This window comes from Zonotrichia leucophrys, chromosome 2, assembly GCF_028769735.1.
Source record: "Zonotrichia leucophrys gambelii isolate GWCS_2022_RI chromosome 2, RI_Zleu_2.0, whole genome shotgun sequence".
In the NCBI taxonomy this organism is placed as follows: Eukaryota; Metazoa; Chordata; class Aves; order Passeriformes; family Passerellidae; genus Zonotrichia; species Zonotrichia leucophrys.
In genome coordinates, this window is record NC_088171.1 from 56,261,297 (window position 1) to 56,282,412 (window position 21,116).

Genomic DNA, 21,116 nt, shown 5'->3' on the forward strand with positions numbered 1-21,116 from the left:
AACCCTTAAAAGAAATGGCCTGTTGCATATTCATACATCTTATACATGATGCATAAATTCCATTCAAACACAGGATTCTGTATGGTCAGTGTCAACTTTTTTCTCTGAATCCTAATGGCATCTTCAGGGCTGAGCGAAGTGGGAAGAAGGTAGTTACTTCTGATAAGAGGGCAATAAATTCTTTTTCTCTGAAAGACTTAGGTGTCCTGTGGCCGCTATCTCAGTGGGAGGCCTCTCTTTAAAAAAAGTATCTTACATAGCATAGCTTCTATTTAACATTATGTTATGACCTTAAGCTATATTTAGCACACTACTTAAGAAAATTAATACAGCATAACTTTCTAACACAACACATATAATATTCATTTTAATATTTGCGTAAAGCCAATAATAAAATATGCATTTTTCACAGACTGTCTTGCTCAAAACCATCCTAAACATACAGTATTCAATACAGATCAATTAAGTAAACCTTTCCTATGTTTCTTTTTCTTCTCTTTCTGTATACACACTGTGCCATGGAAAAATACATTGAAGTTAGCTTTCTTCTTCTGATAGCTGGTGTTATTTATCAAAGTTTGAGCAAGCCATGATTGTCCTTTATTGAAATGAAGCTAAACCAATTATGTCAATCATTTTTATGTCAGTGGAAAATAAGGTACCTTTAACTAATACAGCTGTCACACTACTGCTGCAATAAAAGTATTATAATTGTATATAGTCCTGTCCAAGTTTAGTAGGGTTGATTTTACACTCACCTTGGGAGATAAGATCAAGACATGGGTCAAGTTTGTAGGGCCAAATAGTTCAAGTCAGTTGTATTTTTATTATCTGCAGGAACAGATCTCAAAAGCAACTCCCTTCTTACAAGTCTCCTTCCCCCTTCTGCTTTCCCCTCTCCATTCTTGAATCCTGGTTTGCTAGGGAGCTGGTGCCCAGCACTCAGTGGGAAAAATGAAGTACAATTAAAGATCATCAGATAATAACATCATTAAAGTCAGTCTACTCAGATAGTATCCATAACACCCATTTGTAATACCTCTAGGATCTGTTCACTCTTTACTAAATGGTAGAGAAGAGATTTCAGCTCTCTTGGGCTTGTACTACAGAAGAAATTCCTGACTGACTGTGATCACAGAGGTTATTTTGTAAGAATTTAAACTCATTGTCTTTCCAGCTATGATTAACATCTACTCATTACACATATTAGACATGAAATGAGCGAGTAGGAAACTGGTTTCTAAGAGCCCTACAGTGGCAAAAGGTCACAGCTAAGCAGAGGCAGAACTAGAGACATCAAGTGATCATATGTACTAATGATTGTAATCATTTTTGTAGACGAAGCTATGCGTTTCTTTTTTGTTGTTCTTTAGAAAACTTGGTAATTAGACTGCTAAAATCCAATGGTCAGCCAGATGAACTAACGTTTATTAAAACAGTACTTTCCTTGGACAAAATCAGACTATATTTTCTGGCTTTGAATTACTTACATACATTATTTATTAACTGTGACCTGTTGAGTTGCTTGCCTGTCTTGTTTCCATTTCTATTGAAATAATTCTACCAGTTTCAAGCTGTGAGTGCTTCTTTTCTTTCTGTACCTTCACCATGCATACCCATACTTTGGAGCGCACAGGCTTTTCTAATCTACTTCAAATGAGACAAGTGACTGCCTCATCCTCACATGATTTCAGAATGTCCCCATATAGTTCAGGGCCCAATTTAAAATGATTTCCCTTGTTTTTAAAAAATTCCACATAAACCCTCCACCAAATTGTGAGTATCAGCTGAAATTTTGCCTTCTTTCTTCACCCTTCTTTCTTCTTACTGTTTCTTCTCCTCTGCTGTTAATAGTCTCTGAGATTGTATTGTTTTTAACCTAGCATATTCTAGCATATTCTGATAAACAGCCCATGTGGCAGATTTTTTTTTTTTTTTTTTTTTTTTTTTTTTTTTTTTTGTTATTGACTGGAGTATGAGTAAAGCAAGAAAGGGCATAATTCTGTTTTTCTGTTTAAACTAAAGAATTGAAAACCTGTCAGGAACTGATGGCATTGTACCGTCAGTAAAGTCTGGTCATCTCAACATATTTCTGAACTCTGGTCAGGGCTCCCATGGGATCCTGTGCTTTGCCTGATGCTGCAGTGTGTGTTGTGAGATTGGGGTTTTATGAGCTGATTTATACTTGGTTATTAAAATAGGCTTTGTTAATGTAACATAAATGCATCTCTAATCCTGTGGTGATGATGATTATTTGGTAATGCACTGCATGATTGAGAATATTGAGCTGATGGGAGAGAAGATTTTCAACTTTTTTTAAGTGATCCTGTCAATCAACTTGATCTCAGCCTCCTTTGGAGTGATGTAGAGGGACAATGCCTACCCCGTACTGCTATGCCACTGAGATACACGAGATGGCACCTGAGCTTGCGAGCTGGGAAATGCTCTTAAATCCTTCTGTCTTGACATGGTCACCAAGGGAAAATCGTGGGAATTCTGGACCCATTAGCCAGAAGGGCCTGGGGGCAAGAGCAGTAAACATGAATTGTGGTTGGCTCTTATAGAAAAAGGTAGTGGAAGGAGACCATTCAGAAAAAACATATATTCACCAATGGGTAAAAAAGGACCAGAAAAAAATCTTCCAGATGTGACTTGTAGACAGACATTTTTCTCTTTTGCCAAATTTCATTGTTTATATTACTGTAGGTTTGCTAAACTACAAAGTAGGATTTTAGTAATGTTATCTTAATATCAATTTTAATATCAAGAAACCCACCTCTGGCAGGAAAGAAAGGAAAAGGACCTGAGGGAATGTGTCTGTTATGATATAGATATTTCACTCCAGTAAGGTGTCTTTTTTCTTTCCAAATAAGTTGGTCATAGGAGCCCTGCAGGGAATGATTATTAACCCTAGCTTGTGTGAGCTATGGATGTTGTGGGATTCCACTATTAAAGGACATTATTGTGTGCTTTTGTTAACAGATTATTAAGCTTCCCCCTCATATCTTACAGATGCTAATTATAAAGCTTTTTAAATATAGGAAGAAAAATATCTCTTTCTCCTTGAGACTATGAACAACTAATTTTAGCTTGCCAGAGTTTGTGGCAACTATTTTCCTAAACAATTGAGGTTCCTCTGAAGAAGTAGCTTTTACAAAACGATCCTCTTGAGACAGTAAGGACAATCCCTTTTCTCTTATCATGCTTTACAATGTCAGTCACAACACTAAGGGTATGGCACACAAGCTCTGATGAGGCTTGCTGCATCTGCTGAAGGAGTTAATGTACTGATAGTTTTTCTTCTCTGCAGAGTGGGCCCTAAGGAGTGTATTTCAGATGTGGAAGTACAAAATCTGGCATCTCTGCGAAGGTCACCACTGTTGGCAGTTTAAGGCAAAAGGTTGAACTGAGGCAACTGATGCCCAGAAGTGTCCTCATCTCTGCCAGCTGGGCTGTGGGGTTGCAGACCTGTGGCAGGGCACTGCATACAAGGCAGCTGCTGGCAATAACTTTTTAAACAGTGTAGCAGATTTATTTTTCGCCAATCTATTGTTGCCCTCTTTTTCACTAAGAAACACAGATCCAGCCTGAAAACACATGCTATGCTAGATCTAGGCTTGTGCACTCTCAGCTGGTGGTACAGAGAGCACAGGCCACTGAGTTTTAGGGACTTCAGAAGATCCAACTGCTTTGACCAACTGTGTGTACCCTCTGAACTCATTGCAATGGCCAAGCAATACTGCCATCCTGAGCTGGATTTTGGTGTTTTCCCCCAGCTGCCATGGGTCTGGACAGTGAGGTCCTGTTCAGCACAACCTGTCTGGGCCCTCAGGCAACTCCCAGCTGCAGGCAATCTTAGCAAGCAGTTGAGCTCTTAAGTGATCTCAGCTCTTAGGTGATTTCTAGTTCTTTAGCGATTTCAGCTCTTTGCTTGCTAACTGCTGTAGCAGCAGACACAGCGAGAGAGAGGAGAAGCGCTGTATGAATTTCCACAGAGGTGTCCTTTATTGGCCACTTCTGCAAAGGCGGATCAGTGACAGCTCCTTCTGCTGAGCTGGGCAGAGGAGGGCATATATATAAGGTTTAGGAATTTTGGAAATTGTCCAATGGTAAGGGTCGAGACAAATATGACCTATAGTTTTACAGAGAAATAAGAAGGGGTCTGAGGGCAGAAGAGGGGCTTTTGCTCCAGTCATCATGACTAGGCATTTCCTATCTTAGGCTGCTGACCACCATGGAGGCCTTGCAGGCCCTGTGCCTGCTACGAAGCAAAACAAAACATATTAGATGAAGCCACTGTGAGTGTTGTGAGCTTCAGCCTTAAAATTGAGCCATTCCACTGTCTCAGCAGCCTAAGGAGATGCTTCTGATACTTCCCACCCTGAGCTGGGAAGTATCAACCTATTGAAAAGTGTCATCTGCATTCAAATACGTGTACCTTAGGCCATCAATCATGCATCCACCAGCTGGTGGCCTAAGTCTGATCACTGCAGTGAAGATAGAAGCCTGCAGAGCCTTTTTCCAAGGCCCCTAATCTCTAGCAGAGTGTGAGTAGAGTGTGAGATTAACTTTCAAATTTTAGTATTTATTTTCAAGGATGAAACTAGGCAAAGATCCTTCTATTACTTCTGCAGCACCCACAGGTTTATCCATATTCTGAAAAGGTGCCATTAATACCTAACCCTGTGGAATGAATGTGGAATAGCACCATATTAACCAAACCACTATTTTGAGTAAAAAAAACATTAAATGTTTAGATAATTTTTCAGAGGCTGTGTAGGACTGAAATAGCAATTCATATAGCTAGTTGATATTATGAGTTGTATGGTTATAGTGCAAAACCAGGTCGGCTGACAGTTGCTTAATTCCCCCTACTGCTATGTCCTCACTTCTCTCTATAGGTATTCAGTTGACTCATTCAACTGTCTCAGAAGACTAAGGTCTGTGAACATCACTACTAAATGCAGGCACAGATTTTGTGTATTTATATTATATTCTCTTCATTTCCAAGTTCCTAGATGCAGAGGAAGGGCAGGAGAATTTTTGCAAAAACTTGAATGTAGTGTTACTTCGGCTCAAGTCATGAATTGTTGTGTGAAACCCTATAGACTAAAACCAGAATCCTGATGAGATAATAAATTAATGGAAAAGTTCCTGAAGGGAAAATACAGAGAAAAGCAAATTGGCTGATGCTGCGCTGGAATTAAATAGCAAAGTCAGAAGCATAACCATGAGAACAGACATCCTTGGAAAAATTGATGGGCATCAAAGCACAAAGACAAATTTTTTATATCTATTTATTTCAATGGGAATTGTGTGGCCATACATCATAGCAATCTACATCTTATTGAAGATTAAATACCTTCAAAAATCTGTCCTAATTTTATTTTGGGCCAGTATGCTATTTTTATTTCTCTGGCTACAAGAAGGATTCATCCTCAGAAGAGAAGACACTGAAGTAGTTGACTCAGTATTTTTGTTAACTTTATAGTTTCTGAGTTTAAAAATTTCATTTTTCCTACCACTCCAATTATAAAATATCTATCTTTAAGTGTCTTACTCCTTTTTTTTTTCCCATTAGGCTCTAGCAGCCTTCTGGTTGGACTAGGACTGACTCACTTCATACTATACTCATGCAAGTGTAACTGTATTAAGTTCAGTGAAGTTATTTTTAGTTTACACTGGTTGTATAGGGCCTATTTAGTGTGAGTCACTTGATAATTCTCTTCAGCATGAAAAAAAACCCTACTTTGTTCTAATTATTTTTTTTTAGTGAAAGCTAAATATAAACCTCTGAATAAAACATTTCACAGCCAGTAACAGGAATTGAATGGATGTGGCAGTCAGAGCATGACGGATGCAGTGAGAAAAGAAACTGAACTTACACAGATTTGGTAATATCAATAAGCCTCTTTTAAGGCATGAGCCCAGGATGGCTCACAGATGTGGGAAGCTGTAGCATTACCCTCCTTTAAATCTGTTTAATTATTTCTCTCCTGGGAAAGCGTTTCTTCAAAAAATGAGAAGTCCCTTGCACTTGACTGAAAGTGTGCCTGTTTCCAGGTTTATTCTAGTCAATCTGCTAAAAACAATTTCATGGATAGTTGTCTCTTCATAGATGCACCTTGGGGACATAAATCAAGATATCTTGTCCCAAGATATATTATATTTTTAAATAAACAAACAAACAAAACCCCTCATAACAAAACAACCTCAAAAAACAAAACAAAAAAAAAAAAAACCCTGGAAACCCAACCAAATCTAAATCCTGTCCCCTCCAGTTTCCTCTTGTTAATGCACACATGATTGCTGATTCAAGCCAGTCTCTGATGCTGGCTGTGGTATTAAAGAAGTATTTTCTAATTCCTTTGTTTCCAGTGATCTCATTTAATGGAAGGCATGTCTAAGTGGTGTTTGTAACCATAAGGGAGATAGATGTTGACGCTGTGTTTCCAAAAACAAACTGAAAACTAGATTTACAAAAAGTTACATGTTACCAACACCATTTTTTTCATAAAGTGGTGAGTAGCACTGTTAGACCTTGTTTTTTGAGGTGCTGGAAGTTCAAGCATACAGATTTTTTTTCCCTGGATATCAGAATTTGCTAATGGTGTTCCTTTTAAAGCATGTGCATGCAGTAGTGATATTGAATATATAAACAAGTGTTCCTCTAGTTATATTCTCTTCAAGTGTAAATTGCAAATTCAGTCAGTGATTGGAAAAGCAGTCACTAACTTGGTGCATGTAAATTTTAACTGATTAGACTGCAGGTGTGAAAGCAACAACAACAACAATAAAAAACTGTGTATAAGTTTTTAAAAATTTCTATTACTTAGGCAAATTCTTTTTTTTTTCCTAGTACTGTCATCTGTAATAGTACAGCTTTCTAATGTATTAAAAGTATTCTCGAATGAAAGGAACATTAAAGGTGTAACTGATCAGAAAAGTCATGCTATTAATCAAATGTAAAGAACACCCTAAGACTGGAGTTAATGAATTTTATCTTTGCTCAAATGTCTGAAAGAGAAACACATTATATAACATTATATGAAAGTCACTAACCAATGAAATTTAAATTAGTTCAGACAGTGTTGGAATGAACCATAAGAGCCTCTCAGGGGAAAAAATTAACTTGCAAATAATTTAATTTTAAAGCTTAAACAAATTTATGTTTCTTGAGAATAAAAGTCTTCTGATTAGTGTGCATTAGATTGGCCAATCAGATGGCCTATTTTTCAGCAGGTTTTTTGCCAGAAAACATAATGAAATTCTTTATTTGTCAGAATATAGAGTTCCTAATATAAATTCATCAAAACAAAAGTTCCACTTTTCATCCTTCTGAAACGAAAATGAAGAATTCTCATAGAATAAGATTTGTCCAATTGCATTTCTGCTTTTATGTGTCAACATTCTTAATGTCAGTAAGCTATAAACTTGTTGCTGCTATGAATATTTTCTCTTTTACTCCTTTGCATAATTTCAATTTTAAATAAGTAATTCTTCACACAGTAAATTGTAAATAAAATATTTTTTAAAGTAGCTATTTAGTATTTTTATGATTCCAACATGGTCAGAGTATAGAAGTGGGTATAACCACAAGTAAAATTTGTAAAGACATTTGTTGGATGAAACATTTTACAGTCAGGAGATATTAATCATGGCTCTTGTTAAGTAGAAAATAGCACTAAATTCCATTTTGCCATGTTTCTTATTTGTAAAGAAAGTTACTCTTTGTTTGGGTTTCTTAGGCCCATCCTAGTTACAATTTTCCATCTACAGTAGTATCAGAAATGAAAGTAAACTTGATGCTAATAGCCATACATCTATTTTAAAAATATTTATTTGTTAAACAACATTGAAAATATTGGCAGTGTTTGTTAGTGTATTGTTAAATCACAGTCCACATTGAAAATTGTTTCATTCACTACTTGTGAAGTTTAACTATCATTAATTTTACTTTAGAACATAGAAGCAGAGCTGAGTTCAAGTAAATTAATGCCATATTTTGCCAGCCTCTGTGCAAAGCCTTTGGAAACAGGTGCAGAAACAGCAGCTCACAGACAACATACAGTGCTGATACATCCCTGCAGGTAATTGTATAGCCACATAGACAGCTATACAGAAAGGCATGTATTCCCTTTTTGTGTACTGCCTTACTTGTGTACTGTGCATTGGCAGCCTGTATCATTGCCTGCTGTTGAAGACAAAATCCACCATGCTAAGAGGTGGCTAAGTAGGAGGTGAGAGGTTTACAGCCTTTGCTGCAATTGATGTGGTGTGAGTATTGGGGTGGAGAAGAGGTCCTATATGCTTATCTGCTCTTGCCATTCCTAGTCCTGGGTTAAGGTCTGTAAGTTCTCAAGATAGGTGCAACAAAGTGAAGCTCAGTGGTGTGGTATCTGGAATTTGTTGGAGTACAGAACTTGCTAGGATCTAGACTTTCTTTTTAGAGAGAGACTGCTCTAAAACCACTGGAGTTTTCCACTGAGTGACCACAGACAATATGGTTGGTAATATGGAGTAATTTCTTTACTCCCTGTTAATGGGAACGTCACAGAACTTATCTTACTTATCTGTTGGATGAGAGATGTAAATATTACAGCTAGTAAACACAAGTACATTTCTGGCACTTGGACTTCCTGCTGAGTCATTTAGAATAATAAATATTTTTTCCTAGTTGCAACAACCCTTTCTCACAAGAAAGAGTAGTATGTGCATACAAGCAAACACAATTTTTCTTCTCCTAAATTTAGTGGCAACCACCACTGAAGTTAGTAGAAGGGAATGGCTACATCAGGTTTGGGACAGTCTTATGGCAGAAGTGACTTCACTGAATTGCTCCTGATTTCTAACCCTCTCCTTTTTCCTCCTTTCCTTTCCTCCTTTCCTTTCGCATCTCAGTTGTATTTTGTTTTTTTCCTGCAGGAGAAAATATAAGAAAACATCACAGAGGTAAGAGTAAATCGCAGAGGACTGGAAGGCATTTGTGAGTCATTTCTCTCTTTGGTAGGGGGTTTGAAAAAGGATTTTCCTCTTACCAGGTTGGTGGTTTTTTTCTTTTTTTTTTCCTGGGGAAATGCCATTCTACTTATTGTTTCCCACTTTAAGGACCATCTTGTGCTGCTGCTGCTCCCAATCTCCTTTGCTGCTAATGGTAGTCCTTCCCTCTGATGTTAGTGGTAGTTCTCTGAGTACGGACAGAAATATTTGTCTTTGAAGGTGAAATCCTAACAGTGCACCGTTTCTTCTGCAAGATCTGCTGGCTCTACCTTGTGTTGTTTGCTTATTTTGTAATAACAAAATGAATTGCAGGCTTGTAGAGTTACTAATAATCTGTGCCCTGCACTAGACTGAAGGAAAATGTGAATCCTGTTGATTAAGAGTCCATATTACAGCCTCTATATGTAGTTATCTTACTCCTTCCTTGTAGGAGGCAGGCTCAATGGGTGTCTTTGACAGATAAATTTTCTTGTTTTGGAACCCCTGAGCATGCTGTTAAGCCAATGTGATGCCACAGTTGGCTGAGGCATCATAGGCACCATTCTTGTTTGCTGTAACCCTTTGGTGAAGATTACCACTCTAATGCAGCAATGACAGGACAGGCTGTATGCATGCTTGTGTGTCACAGCCACAAGAAACTGAAGTGAGGTGGCTTGAGTCTTGGACAAGGTGGGTTTAAGCTATGAGAGTTTAGTAAAAAATACTGATTTGGAGACTTCTATGGTGATCTGTGCGAGAGGGCATTAGATAATGTGAGACACAAGAACAGGGAGAAGGTAAATATGCTCCCAGATTATTTTTCTAAAAATGAGTCTGACACTGTAGGTCTGCTTTTGCAGGTCTACTTTTCTCCCCATTTCCCTTGCTGCTGCCATAATTATTAATTAATGATGAACATTTCTCTGGCAACAGGTCTTCAGCTGCTGCAAGAAGATTGTTTTCAGAATGAATGATTGCACTGTGTGTTTGTGTGTATTTGTGAGTGCCTTGGACTGCTAGCATTGTCAAAGCATTGCATTGAGTACTGTGTCTTATTTAGATATCTCTTCTGTGTGCATAACTGTGACAATAGCAAGGTTTCTATTCGCCGTCTCTCTTCTATGGGAGACTTTCTGTAAGCCTCAGAAGAGAGATGTAAGTATGTCCTACAAGTCCAATTGTAGAACATACTTGTACATTCTTGTATTGATGACATACATAGAATACAATATGTCAGGTTTTTTAAACATAGCATTACAGAGCTAAGTTTTGCGCCCTGTGGGACTTTGGACTTTCTGGTTTTTTTCTCTTACTGTTACACATGCCGGCTGCCTTCCTGATGGTATGCATCCTTGCAGCAATTTTGCAAATGGGCTTTCATGACCTTCTGATGTCTAAAATGATGTGAGCTCTGCAGAGGCCAAGAGGCCACTGCAGGGACCAGCATCTGGCAACTGCTGAGCAGCTGCTCCTGATAACCTTGACCAATAGGCGCAGACTGCTGGCCCAGGGGGCTCTGTAGCACAATGGGCTAACTGTTATTTAGGTCTAGGAACCACACATTGGCAGCACCTAGGGAAACCTGGATGGCTAGTAAGATTCTGCCTTGAATTTTCCACCTGCTGAGTGCCTAAGTATGATGCTAAATGGAAAATTGCACATACTGCCACCTGGTGCAAAAGTGTAAAATTCAGCAAAAAGAAGTAGTAGGACAGCAGTTCACCTAAAGTCTGGTTTTGAATAACAGCTGTTGAGTTAGTATTTCCAGCAATGTGCATAAACTGAAGATTTCAGTCATGTTTCCATCTTCATTTCTCACATTCAGGTTTTCTTTTTGCCTTTGAAATATTTTTTCAAAACAATATTTGTGCTTCCTGCATCATTGAGCTCTGAGGGTGTCTGACAGCTGAACTGAAATTATCTATGGCTTACTTTTACATCTTCCTTTTGTTTCTGTTTGGAGAGTGTCATCGCATAAGAATGCCTACATGATAGTAGCAGCAGCTATATAGGAGAAACGGTGTTGTCCTTTGTATGTTGCAGTGAGTGTAAAGAAACAGTTTCTTCTGAATGCAGACCTGGGAAGGAAAATCAAATATATGTAAGAAAATAAATGAGGTACATGAAAAAATGACATAAGAAAGAGCTGAGGTAAAATTCGAGCCATCCTAAAAGTGTAATTAGAAATGACAGACAGTGACTTTTACGTTAATCATTCTGTTAATTGAGATGAGTGCTTTTGTAACAGTAATATATTGGTATGATTTTCCTTATAAACTTGGAAGTTTCACAGCTGTCTAGACAACCCTAACTTCACTAGTCCCAGCCTGAATTGCATCTGAACTACTGAATGTTATGTAGATTAATCACAGCAGTGCTAGAGAAGTGGGATATTTAATCTGAACTCAAGTCATTTTATCATTCTGCTGTCTAGTTCCCCTTGGTAATTGAACAGTAGACAGCTTACTATGCAGTGAGTGAAGAGGTAGTCAGAAAGAGGAAGAACTAGGCAGCAAGCCAGTGGTCTGAGCTTCCAGGTCCTGAGTTGGTTTTGCTTTTTTTTTTTTTTTTTTCCCAGTCATGCTTGATTTGACTGTTCAGACTCCTAGTTGTTCTGAAGACTGCCAGCTATGGGCTGTCATATATTTCTAGGATATACTCTGTCATATATTTCTAGGATATACTCTGTCATATATTTCTTGGAGATACTCAGCACCTTCAGCTTCCTGGAAGATTAGAAGGGAAAGGAGAATTTCAAGTAGCCCTGGGCAATCTCCTCCGAAACTAGGTTTATTCTGTTGGGTGAGTTCAGCTAGTGCAGGCAATTTGGCACTTTTAAAGACTCACTAAAGTCCATTTATTGTGAAAAAAATTGTCAGATAAATAATCTGCGTTAGTTTATGTGGCATACATTTTCCTCCATTTGAGTCCACCATCATGCATTTTTATTCCATCAGTAACACAGAATTGCATGTGTTGCTCTTTTAATTCAGCTGCATGTTGGTTAATTGTACAGTTTAATTTTCTATTAAGATGCAAATGCTTATTTTTACAGTGACCTTACTTTAGCTAAAAGCCAAGAAACAGGAGTCCTCATATTTTATCTGTCCATTGTGGATGAATGAATTTCTTCCCTCCAAGTATCTTTTGATGCTTTACATAAAGTACAAAGTAGAAAAGGAAATGTTAAAGGAGAAGTCACTGCTCAAACATTCTCACTCCCTTCAGGGAGTTACATATACATGGCACCCCAGACTTAAACTGCTAGTGCCTTAAATGCATTTCTCAGTCCAACAGTGGGTTTTGTTTTGGAGTCTTCTACCATCTTATTGAATTATTTCTCAAATGTTCATGCAGGCAGGCCATTAACTCTTCATAACTTGTCAAGTTGCATCTTCTAGTGGCTTTAGTTTTCTTATCTTCCAATTTGTCATCGGGCACATGTGGTTGCTGGTAGAGCCTACGAAACTAAAAAAGCCCTAGACATAGGATAAATAGTACTTAGCAATAACCAAAACATCACATTATTTATATTCTTCTCATACACAGCACCTACTAGCCAAGACACACCACTACAGCTCCTACTAGAAAAATAACACAGAATATTAACTATCCCAGCTGAAAGCATATCTAGATGTAACTTCACAGCTTGTGGCCTAAATCAGGCGAAGCAAGCTACTCAGGCTAAGCAAGTGAAGCTAAGCACTGTATTATAACTGTGTGTAACTCATTCTGCTACAAATGTACTTATGCTAAAAAAGTAGTATGTCTCCGCAGGAAATTTAAACAAGGGGTCTTTGAAATATGACTTTGGCCCTGAATAAAAGCATCCTAATGGGTCCTGCAAAATACTAATGTGGTTTCTTCAAAAAAAGATTGTACTCTGATTAAGAAAGGTTGACACCTGATACAAACCACTTGGCCAGAATATTAAGACCTCCCTAATCTTTAGAAAGATTTTGTTTTTTCTACTTTAGACAATAAGGCAGGAAACTCATAAGCAGAGGTTGTTTCCATCCCTTTCTCCTTTTCTTATTCTTTCTCATCTATGTATGCGCTTCTTAGTTCCAGTTTGCTTCAGCATTTAGTTAATATGTTCTTGGAGAAATGTATTTATGCTAGTGTGGAGCACAAGCAATGAAACCATAAATGTAATGGTGTTATTTACAAAATAAGTGGAAAAGTGTATTTTTCCCCCAAATTTAGTTGGTAATCATCAGAGTTGCTTATGCTGACACCTCTGTAGGTGAAAACAATCCACTGTCACTTTTGAAATATATTGCCTTGCATGTCTCATTGTAAGTAATCTTTAAGTTTTGTCATTTACTTCCTGTGAGAAAAACTCTGTTCTGGGATTAATCTCATCTTTTAGTGCTATTAGGCACACTAAAGAGATCTTTATTGGAATGAAGCATCAGTGCTCTCTCAAAGCTGATAGAGTAAGGACATTATCACAGAATGAGTAAAGTTGCAAGGGACCACAGTGGGTCATCTGGCCCAACCTCCCTGCTCAGACTGGGTCATTTTAGAGTACATGTTAAAGGAGTGTGTCCAGTGGTTCTTCAATGTCTTCAAGGGAGACTCCACCCCCTCTCTGATCAATCTATTGCAGTATGTAGTCACCCATACAGTAAAATTCTTCCTCATACACAAGTAGATAGGTAGTTCATTGATTTTTTTCCATCAAGCATTTATAGGGTATGAACTATAGCAACTTCTTGGCAATTTTCAGTACTGGGTTATAACAGAAATCTGGTCATTTAAATTACCCTAAGATGAAGCATTTCCATGACTAATTCAGAGCTCCTGTGTCTTAGCTGTGTCTCAAATTTGCTTTGGATTGATAAGGAGTTGTTTTAATCCTTCACTTTGATTTAGCAGTCAGACGTTGGGGAGGAGTGGGAGGTAAGGAGGAAAGAGGTTGAAAGAACAAAATTGTTACTGACTGATGTTATCTTGACAGTTAATACATGAACAAGCTTTTAGTTGGGGACATCCTCAGAGGGCAGGTGATGTAACTGAAGTCCTGCATAAGCTTCCAGACATCAAAAGATCTCACTTTTGAAATGTGTGTCTCCCTTGCAAATGATGATGGGTGAATCCTGAAGCATTTTGTTAAAAATCTACCAAATGGAAGGGACAAGGCATCTTTGCTGAGAGAATTTGCCCTAGGAGACAATCAGCTATCTCTCAGAAACAGGACGTTTTCTCAAGTGAAATTTCTCAATTTTAGTGCGAATTACACTTAAACCATGTACTGGTTTTGGCTGGGATAGAATTAATTTTCTTCTTAGTAACTGGTACAGTGCTATGTTATGGATTTAATATGACAGCAACATTGATAACACACTGATGTTTTAATTGTTGCTAAGTGGGGCTAGCTTTAGAACAAGGACTTTTCCATTTCCCATGCTCTGACAATGAGGAAGTCCACAAAAACCTGTGAAGGAGTAGAGCCAGGACAGCTGACACAAACCGGCCAAATGGATATTCCACTCCACAGAACATCCTGGTTTATATACAAACCAGAAGGAGCTAGCCAGAAGCTGCTGATCACTGCTTGGTTATGGGCTTGACATCAGTCCATTGGTGATGAGCAATGGCATTCCTTATTTCTCTTGGGTGTTATTTCTTGCTCTTCTTTTCATTTTATTATTATTACATCTTGCTTCAATTATTGTGTTCTTATCTCAATCCACAACTTTTACCTTTATTATAATTCTCCTCTCTATCCCACTGAAGGGGTCAAGAGTGAGGAGAGTGAGGGAGCATCTGTGTAGTACTTAAGAGATCAGCTGGGGTTAAACCATAACCAGCCACTAATAAGCCTTATCAAATTAGGAAAAGTTATAAATCCTCTTCCCTCATTTCCACTTCAAAAAGTCTATTGGTTTGATTTCTACTGATTTAACTCTGTGTTTTCTTTAAAAAATTGGCAATAGACTATGCAAGTATTTTTTTCCTCCCAACAAATGCATTTTGTTTACTCTGTTGTCTTGCCTATTTTGAGATAATAACTTGGGGATGGATTTTACTTTAATTAGATGACTGGTGATTAAGTTCTTTGTGCAGTTTCTACATAGATACTGTACTCTGAGCTAAAGGATTTATCACTGTTTTCACATTAGGTGAAAACATCTTTGAGAGTCTCTTCTGATAACATTGTCAGATCCATGCTGAGTGCCATACCATCTCCGTAAGCACAGGGTAGCATGGCTAATCGTGTATTTTGATAGGCTGGCTTCCAATTGTTAACACCAGAAATAGAAAATAAGCCTTAATAAGAAACAAGTATTTGGGCTTCCTTTGTGTGTACATTAGTTTAAAAAGTAATCACACATTATTACTTAATACATGTTTCAGTGAACGCCACCACAGAGAAGAGTAAGAAGCAATTTACTGTAGTTTTTGCCTGGTATATCTCCTTTCCTCAATCCCATCCATCTACTGATATATTAGAAGAGATGCAGACCCTATTACAGAATTTCATGTGTACATTTCCAGGGTTTGAATTCCTATTATGCTCCAGTGGATGATGATGCTATATTTTCATCATGCAGAAGAATAATTGTTCTCCTGCTGAGGAGAAGGTTCTCAAGTAGAAACTTCCATTTGTTATATACTTACCTGCACATGTTATACTTCACAAAGGCTTTGTAAAATGTCTCAGGTGGATAGAAATTAATTGTGGATTATACGTTTGACCATACTCCATGATGTGCCTGACAATGTGGGTGTTTAAGTGGATACATGTACAACAGGTACATTATAGATGCATCTAGATTATTAAGACTGATCCTAAGATCTCAGGAGTAAGATTTGTTACATTAATTTCCAAAGACATGGTGTGGATATTTTGAGTTGTAGTTTTATATTTTTTTTTCACTTCAGGAAGATTTTGGGAATAATTATGGTACAGAAGTGCTTTGTTTTCTCACGAGAGCAGGATATTGAGCATCTTGGCCTCCAAGGCCTAGCCAGAAAACCTTTTCTATTGCTAGTATTTTTAAAAATTATTACTACGTATTGCTAATCATTCTGATTCATAGAATACTTAAATCCACATCCCCCCTCACCTAGTTACAATCATATCTTCAGAGAGGATATATAACAATTGTCTGAACATAATAGAAGTGCTGTAGTTAAAATTATTGTGTGTTTATGAGGTTATTGCTCTTAATATATACAAGTAACTTATTTCTGAGCTGCTGTGCAACACATACAGATTTAGTGGTGCATGTAATTAAGGTTCAGACTTTGGAACCTGACTTGATTAATATTTACACAAACAAAGTTTTCCGCTTATTTTATTTCCTGTCTTATTTAATACAAGTTATTTTTTAAAGAAGAAAAAATATTTCTCTTCTCAAGCTTGTTGTCAGAAACAATGCTTCATGCGGTACAGACTGCTCTTTGGACTTGTTGATCAGTGATAAATTCTAGGTTTGTGTATCATTGTCTTGTCAGGCTGGTTTTCAGAGCCTGGCATGTTAGTAGTAACGAGTGGATAGGATGAAAGTGGTTCTTTCCTCAATTCTCACTTGTTCTTTCTGGGAAAATTCACTGCATATACCACTTATTTTGATTTTTAATGAAAACCAAAGTAAAATTTTAAGAAGTGAAAGATGCTGACAATATTTCAGCAATTCCATAAATGGAATTCTATCCTGATTTCTTTGTCTGCCAAGGGTTGGTTTAAAATTCTAGGGTTTTTTCCCCTTGCACTACCAAAACAGACACTACTATAACTGAGTTTCACATGAACTGCTATTTCCCCTGAAGGTTTTTCACCTATCTAATAGCATTTATACAAATTCCAGTGGTACTGACTTAAGAGTTCTTCTTCACTTCTGTCTTTTAATGAAGTAAGGAATGCTTATCTGCTACTGACTGCAAGAATTGTGTGATCCACACCCCAGAACAGAGACAGTCCTGTAATTTACATCTTGTGGTTTTGTGCAAGAAGTCATTGGTATCGGAGCATCTGGTTAAGCCCTGAAAAGTGCAACAGCATGTTGATTTTCCTGGGAGTACTCAAGGAATGTTTAGGTGCGGAGACGAAGCTAGTTTACAACAGCTGCTGAAACAAACTCATTGTAGGTCATGACTAAGCAGAGTGATGGAAAAAAAATTTGGATTACAAATGCTGAGTTATGTATGGACGAAGAAATGAGTTTGATTTCCTGGGAAGCCAGTCCAACACCTTTTGACAGGAGCTGTTATTGTTCTGAAAAGTGATTAACTTCTTGTTGCTTTTTTTTAAGTCTGGCTAAGCCGCACGAATAGTTGTACTTCAGCTTTGAAATTCCAGTTGCAATTCTTTTTTTCTTTCACCTGGCAATACTGTGGATGTTTTCAGATCATGGTGACAAAGTCTCCTTCTGTAACTTTCTGCATTAATAAACAGTCACAGCATCACAGAAATGCAGAATGAAGTTGAAAAGGATCTCAGTGGGTCATCTGGCCCAACCTCCCTGCTCGAACAGGGTCATTGTAGAGTCATAGCAAAGGATTGTGTCCAGATGGTTTTAATATCTTCTGCAAGGGAGACACCACACCTTCCCTGGTCAATCTACTGCAGTGTGTGGTCACCTATATAAAGAAGTTCTTCCTCATATGCTGGTGGAACTTCCTGTGCATCAGTTTCTGACCATTACCTCTAGTCTTGCTGCTTGTCACCACAGAGAAGAGCCTGGTTCTATTCTCTTCCACACCTTCCCTTGCTACTTAGATATTGATAATGTCCCCTCTCAATTGTCTCATCTTGAGGCTTATGTGGCCCGTCTCCCTCAGCCTCTCCTTGTAAGAGATGCTCCAGCCCCTTAATGGTCTTTGTTGGCTTGGACTTGTGGTTATCAAGTTTGCCTTGGTTCTGTAACCTTTGAGGCAGGGAAGATCTTTCTTCCAACATTTGTTACCCTGATTCTCCAGGGTCAGACATCCGTGAGGGCTGGTCTTTTCAGTGAGGTTGATGTGCCATTCCCTGTTACCAGGGTCCCCCCCTCCATTTAGGAAGAGGCTCACGTTAGCCTTTCTTTTCCTTTTGTTATTGATATATTTGAAGAATACTTCCTTGTTGCCCTTGGCATCCTTGGCCAGATTTAATTCCAGATGGGCTTTGGTTATTCTTGTCTTATTTCTACTTATTCTGAAAATCCCTCTATATCCCTTCTAAGTGGTCTGACCATGCCTCTACTTCCTTTTTGTCTCCTGTTTATACTTGAGTAATGACAGGAGTTCTTTATTCATTTATGTAGCTCTCTTGCCCCCTTTATCTGATTTCTTGCTCATTGGGATGCATTGCTATTGAACCCAGAGGAAGGGGTTCTGGAATATCAACCAGCTCTCTTAAACTCCTCTTTTCTGCAGAGTCTGTTCCCATATAATTCTTCCTGGGAGATCCCTGAAGAGACTCAGGTTTGTTGTCCTGAACTCCAAGGTGACAATTACCTGCTGCCCTGCTTCCTCTTTGCCCATTACTGAGCTTCACAGTCTCATGGTCACTACAGCCAAGGCTGCTCCCAACTTTCACATCTCCAGCAACTCCTTCCCTGCTTGTTTGTATAAAAGTCAAACAGCACATCATTCCTTCTTGGATTCTCTATTACCTGTGTCAGAAAGTTGTCATCAATGCTTTCCAGGTACCACTTAGACTGTTTGTGTTTTGCTGTGTTGCTTCTCTAGTGGGTAATTAAGAGAAGTTCACAAGAACCAATGCCTATTTCTTTAAAGCTGCTTCCAGCTGTCTGTAGAAGGCCTTATCATTCTCCTGCTCAAATGACCTGTAGCAAACACCCACAACAATGTCACTATTACTAGTCTATTGGTGATGGAGAGGGACGGGGAGACTGAGTGGTGGTCATCAGAATCTGAACTTGTTGTGGGCTACGTATGCTTATACTATTCTAGGAAGGCTAGTAATTTTTTACTACAATGATTGGGTTAATCATCACATAAACAAACTTACACATTTTGGAACATCTCTTGCTTGTAGAGTTGACTCAATCTTTTTCCCAATCTGATCCAATTTTCTTTTCCCAGCAGTCAGTCTGATTTAATTTTCAAAGTTCTGTTTGTTCTTGCCAAGGTATCCTGATTATCAAATCTCTTATGCTAATCAGGTCCAGAGCACTCTCTGTCCTGTATGCCTCCATACTAGTCTGATGATTTATTCTAGTCTGTAAAGTCCCAACTTGCTCATCATCCACCCCAAAACAGAATTTGATGCAGTATAAACATTGCACATAGAAAGTCTCCCTGGTCTGTATCTCCTAGACAGTGTGTAGCCCCTCATCTCAACATTCCAATGATTTGAGCTATCCCACCACACCTCCATTATCAAAATTATATCAAAGCTCTGTAACTGCACACAGATCTCAAGCTCCTCCTGTTTGTTCCCCATATTGCATGTGTTGGTGTACAGGCACTTTGTAAAAGTATTTGATTGTATCAATATCCCAGCAGGTGTGCAAAGGGATGTCCCATAGTCCCTGTGCCCAATGTTGGTTATGTCCTTGGCCACTTGTGCTTGATTAAGGTAATGATTTTTAAACTTCCTTTTGCTACTAGTATAGTTACTACAGTTCTTCCCTTCCCAAACCTTATGTCTGTTGAGCCTGGCTATGCCTCTACAGCTTGCTGGTCGTGTGTCCCCTATACCCCTATTCTTCAGACTATGCTGTGTTCTGCAATTTGATGACCAGCTACTCTCCCAGGAGGTGCCCCCCAGGAGCTGTGTTTGCATCTATGTGCTCCCTGCCATCCACAGCCTGTGCACTCATTGCTCGGGTCCTGCTCTGCCAGCCAGTTCTTGTCTTGTTTCGTGCTGTCTTGCGGCTGGTCGTAGCTATACTCTTTCGCTATGTGGTGTATTCAGTTTCTGAATTTCATCTCACTGCAGGCTGTGATTCACAGCAGGGTGTTCTTCTGCAATCAGATTTCTTTCACTGCAGACTGCTCACTTGCAGCTTTGTGTATTCTGTTCTCAAGTCCTCTCTTGGCGTGGCCCATGTTGTTTTTTGCGGTAGGCTTGGCCGTTGCCTCCCATGATCACGTCAGGGTCACCAGAGATTGGAATAAATTGGGTGATACTCCATTTTCTTCATATAGGAAAAAGCCCATTCTTTATTCATATAACTCATTTTTATACAGTTCTACAGACTTCATGTGCGGCTCCAGTTGGTTAGTAGTTTTCTTGCCAATTACTCTATTGGATAGTAAAAGGTATTTTACTTGTCCATCAAACCTCTTTATTCTTAAATTGTTTACATATTTTCTTCCCTGATTCTCATGGGCTAGATCTAGTGTTTATGCAGGTGTTAGTTGTTTTTTACCCAGGAATAGACTGTTATCTTAATGAACTATTCATACCAGGTGTGTTTTCACATGGGAACATGCAAAGTGCTTGCTGTACTTACGAGAAGTGGCAGGCTAACTACTGATCTAAACAGAGCAGGCTTGATTATATGTGGCCTTTCTTTAATAATTTTTCTACTTGACTGCAACAGCATAACACTTCAATAGGCCTGTGATTATCCTCTGGATTGACATAGTTTGAGAGTGAATGAGAGACTTGCTTGGTAATACAACTGGTAAAATTCCATTTCCTAAGAAATGGGGCAAATGTTGTAAACAAAATCATGGCTACCTTTTTCAGATGCAGACTTTGTAACCACCCATTCTTAATTTCAAAAATTATTTTGTTATAAGAGCACACCATATAGCATTAACCCATCTCTTCTTCCAGCTGTTTGTTGAAAGGATGTAATTATAACAGCATGTTTCTTCAAACCATCATATGCAACACTTATTCATCAGAGGCTTACAATCTGAATTAGGAGTAGGCTAGCCAGGCATCAGGTTTTATGCATACGACAGGCTTGTCTCTGTGAAAGGATTTCAACTTCAGGAATGAATGTAGGAACACTGATGAAAGCATTAACTCAATAGGAAACAAAAAAACCCTATTATTTCTGCTTTGAACTAAAATTTGATTAGAACTGATATTCTTGATGTTTACAAACAACAAGTATTTTCAGTGGATTAAGAAATGGAACTCATGTTTTGGTCAGGAGTACAAAGAGATGTCTTCCAAAGGCCCTCTTGACAATCCTCCTTCAGACCCTTTCTAATTGCTT

At 38.4% G+C, this 21,116-nt stretch overlaps 1 protein-coding gene across 1 annotated transcript in view; it reads left to right on the plus strand.

The window, feature by feature from the left end:
* PDE1C (phosphodiesterase 1C) overlaps positions 1 to 21,116 on the plus strand; it is a 247,407-nt gene that overhangs the window by 86,374 nt on the left and 139,917 nt on the right. Inside the window, exon 3 of the mRNA XM_064703189.1 lies at positions 8,926 to 8,952. Within this exon, the coding sequence (XP_064559259.1) occupies positions 8,926 to 8,952 (27 nt within the window). The remainder of the gene's footprint in view (positions 1 to 8,925; positions 8,953 to 21,116) is intronic.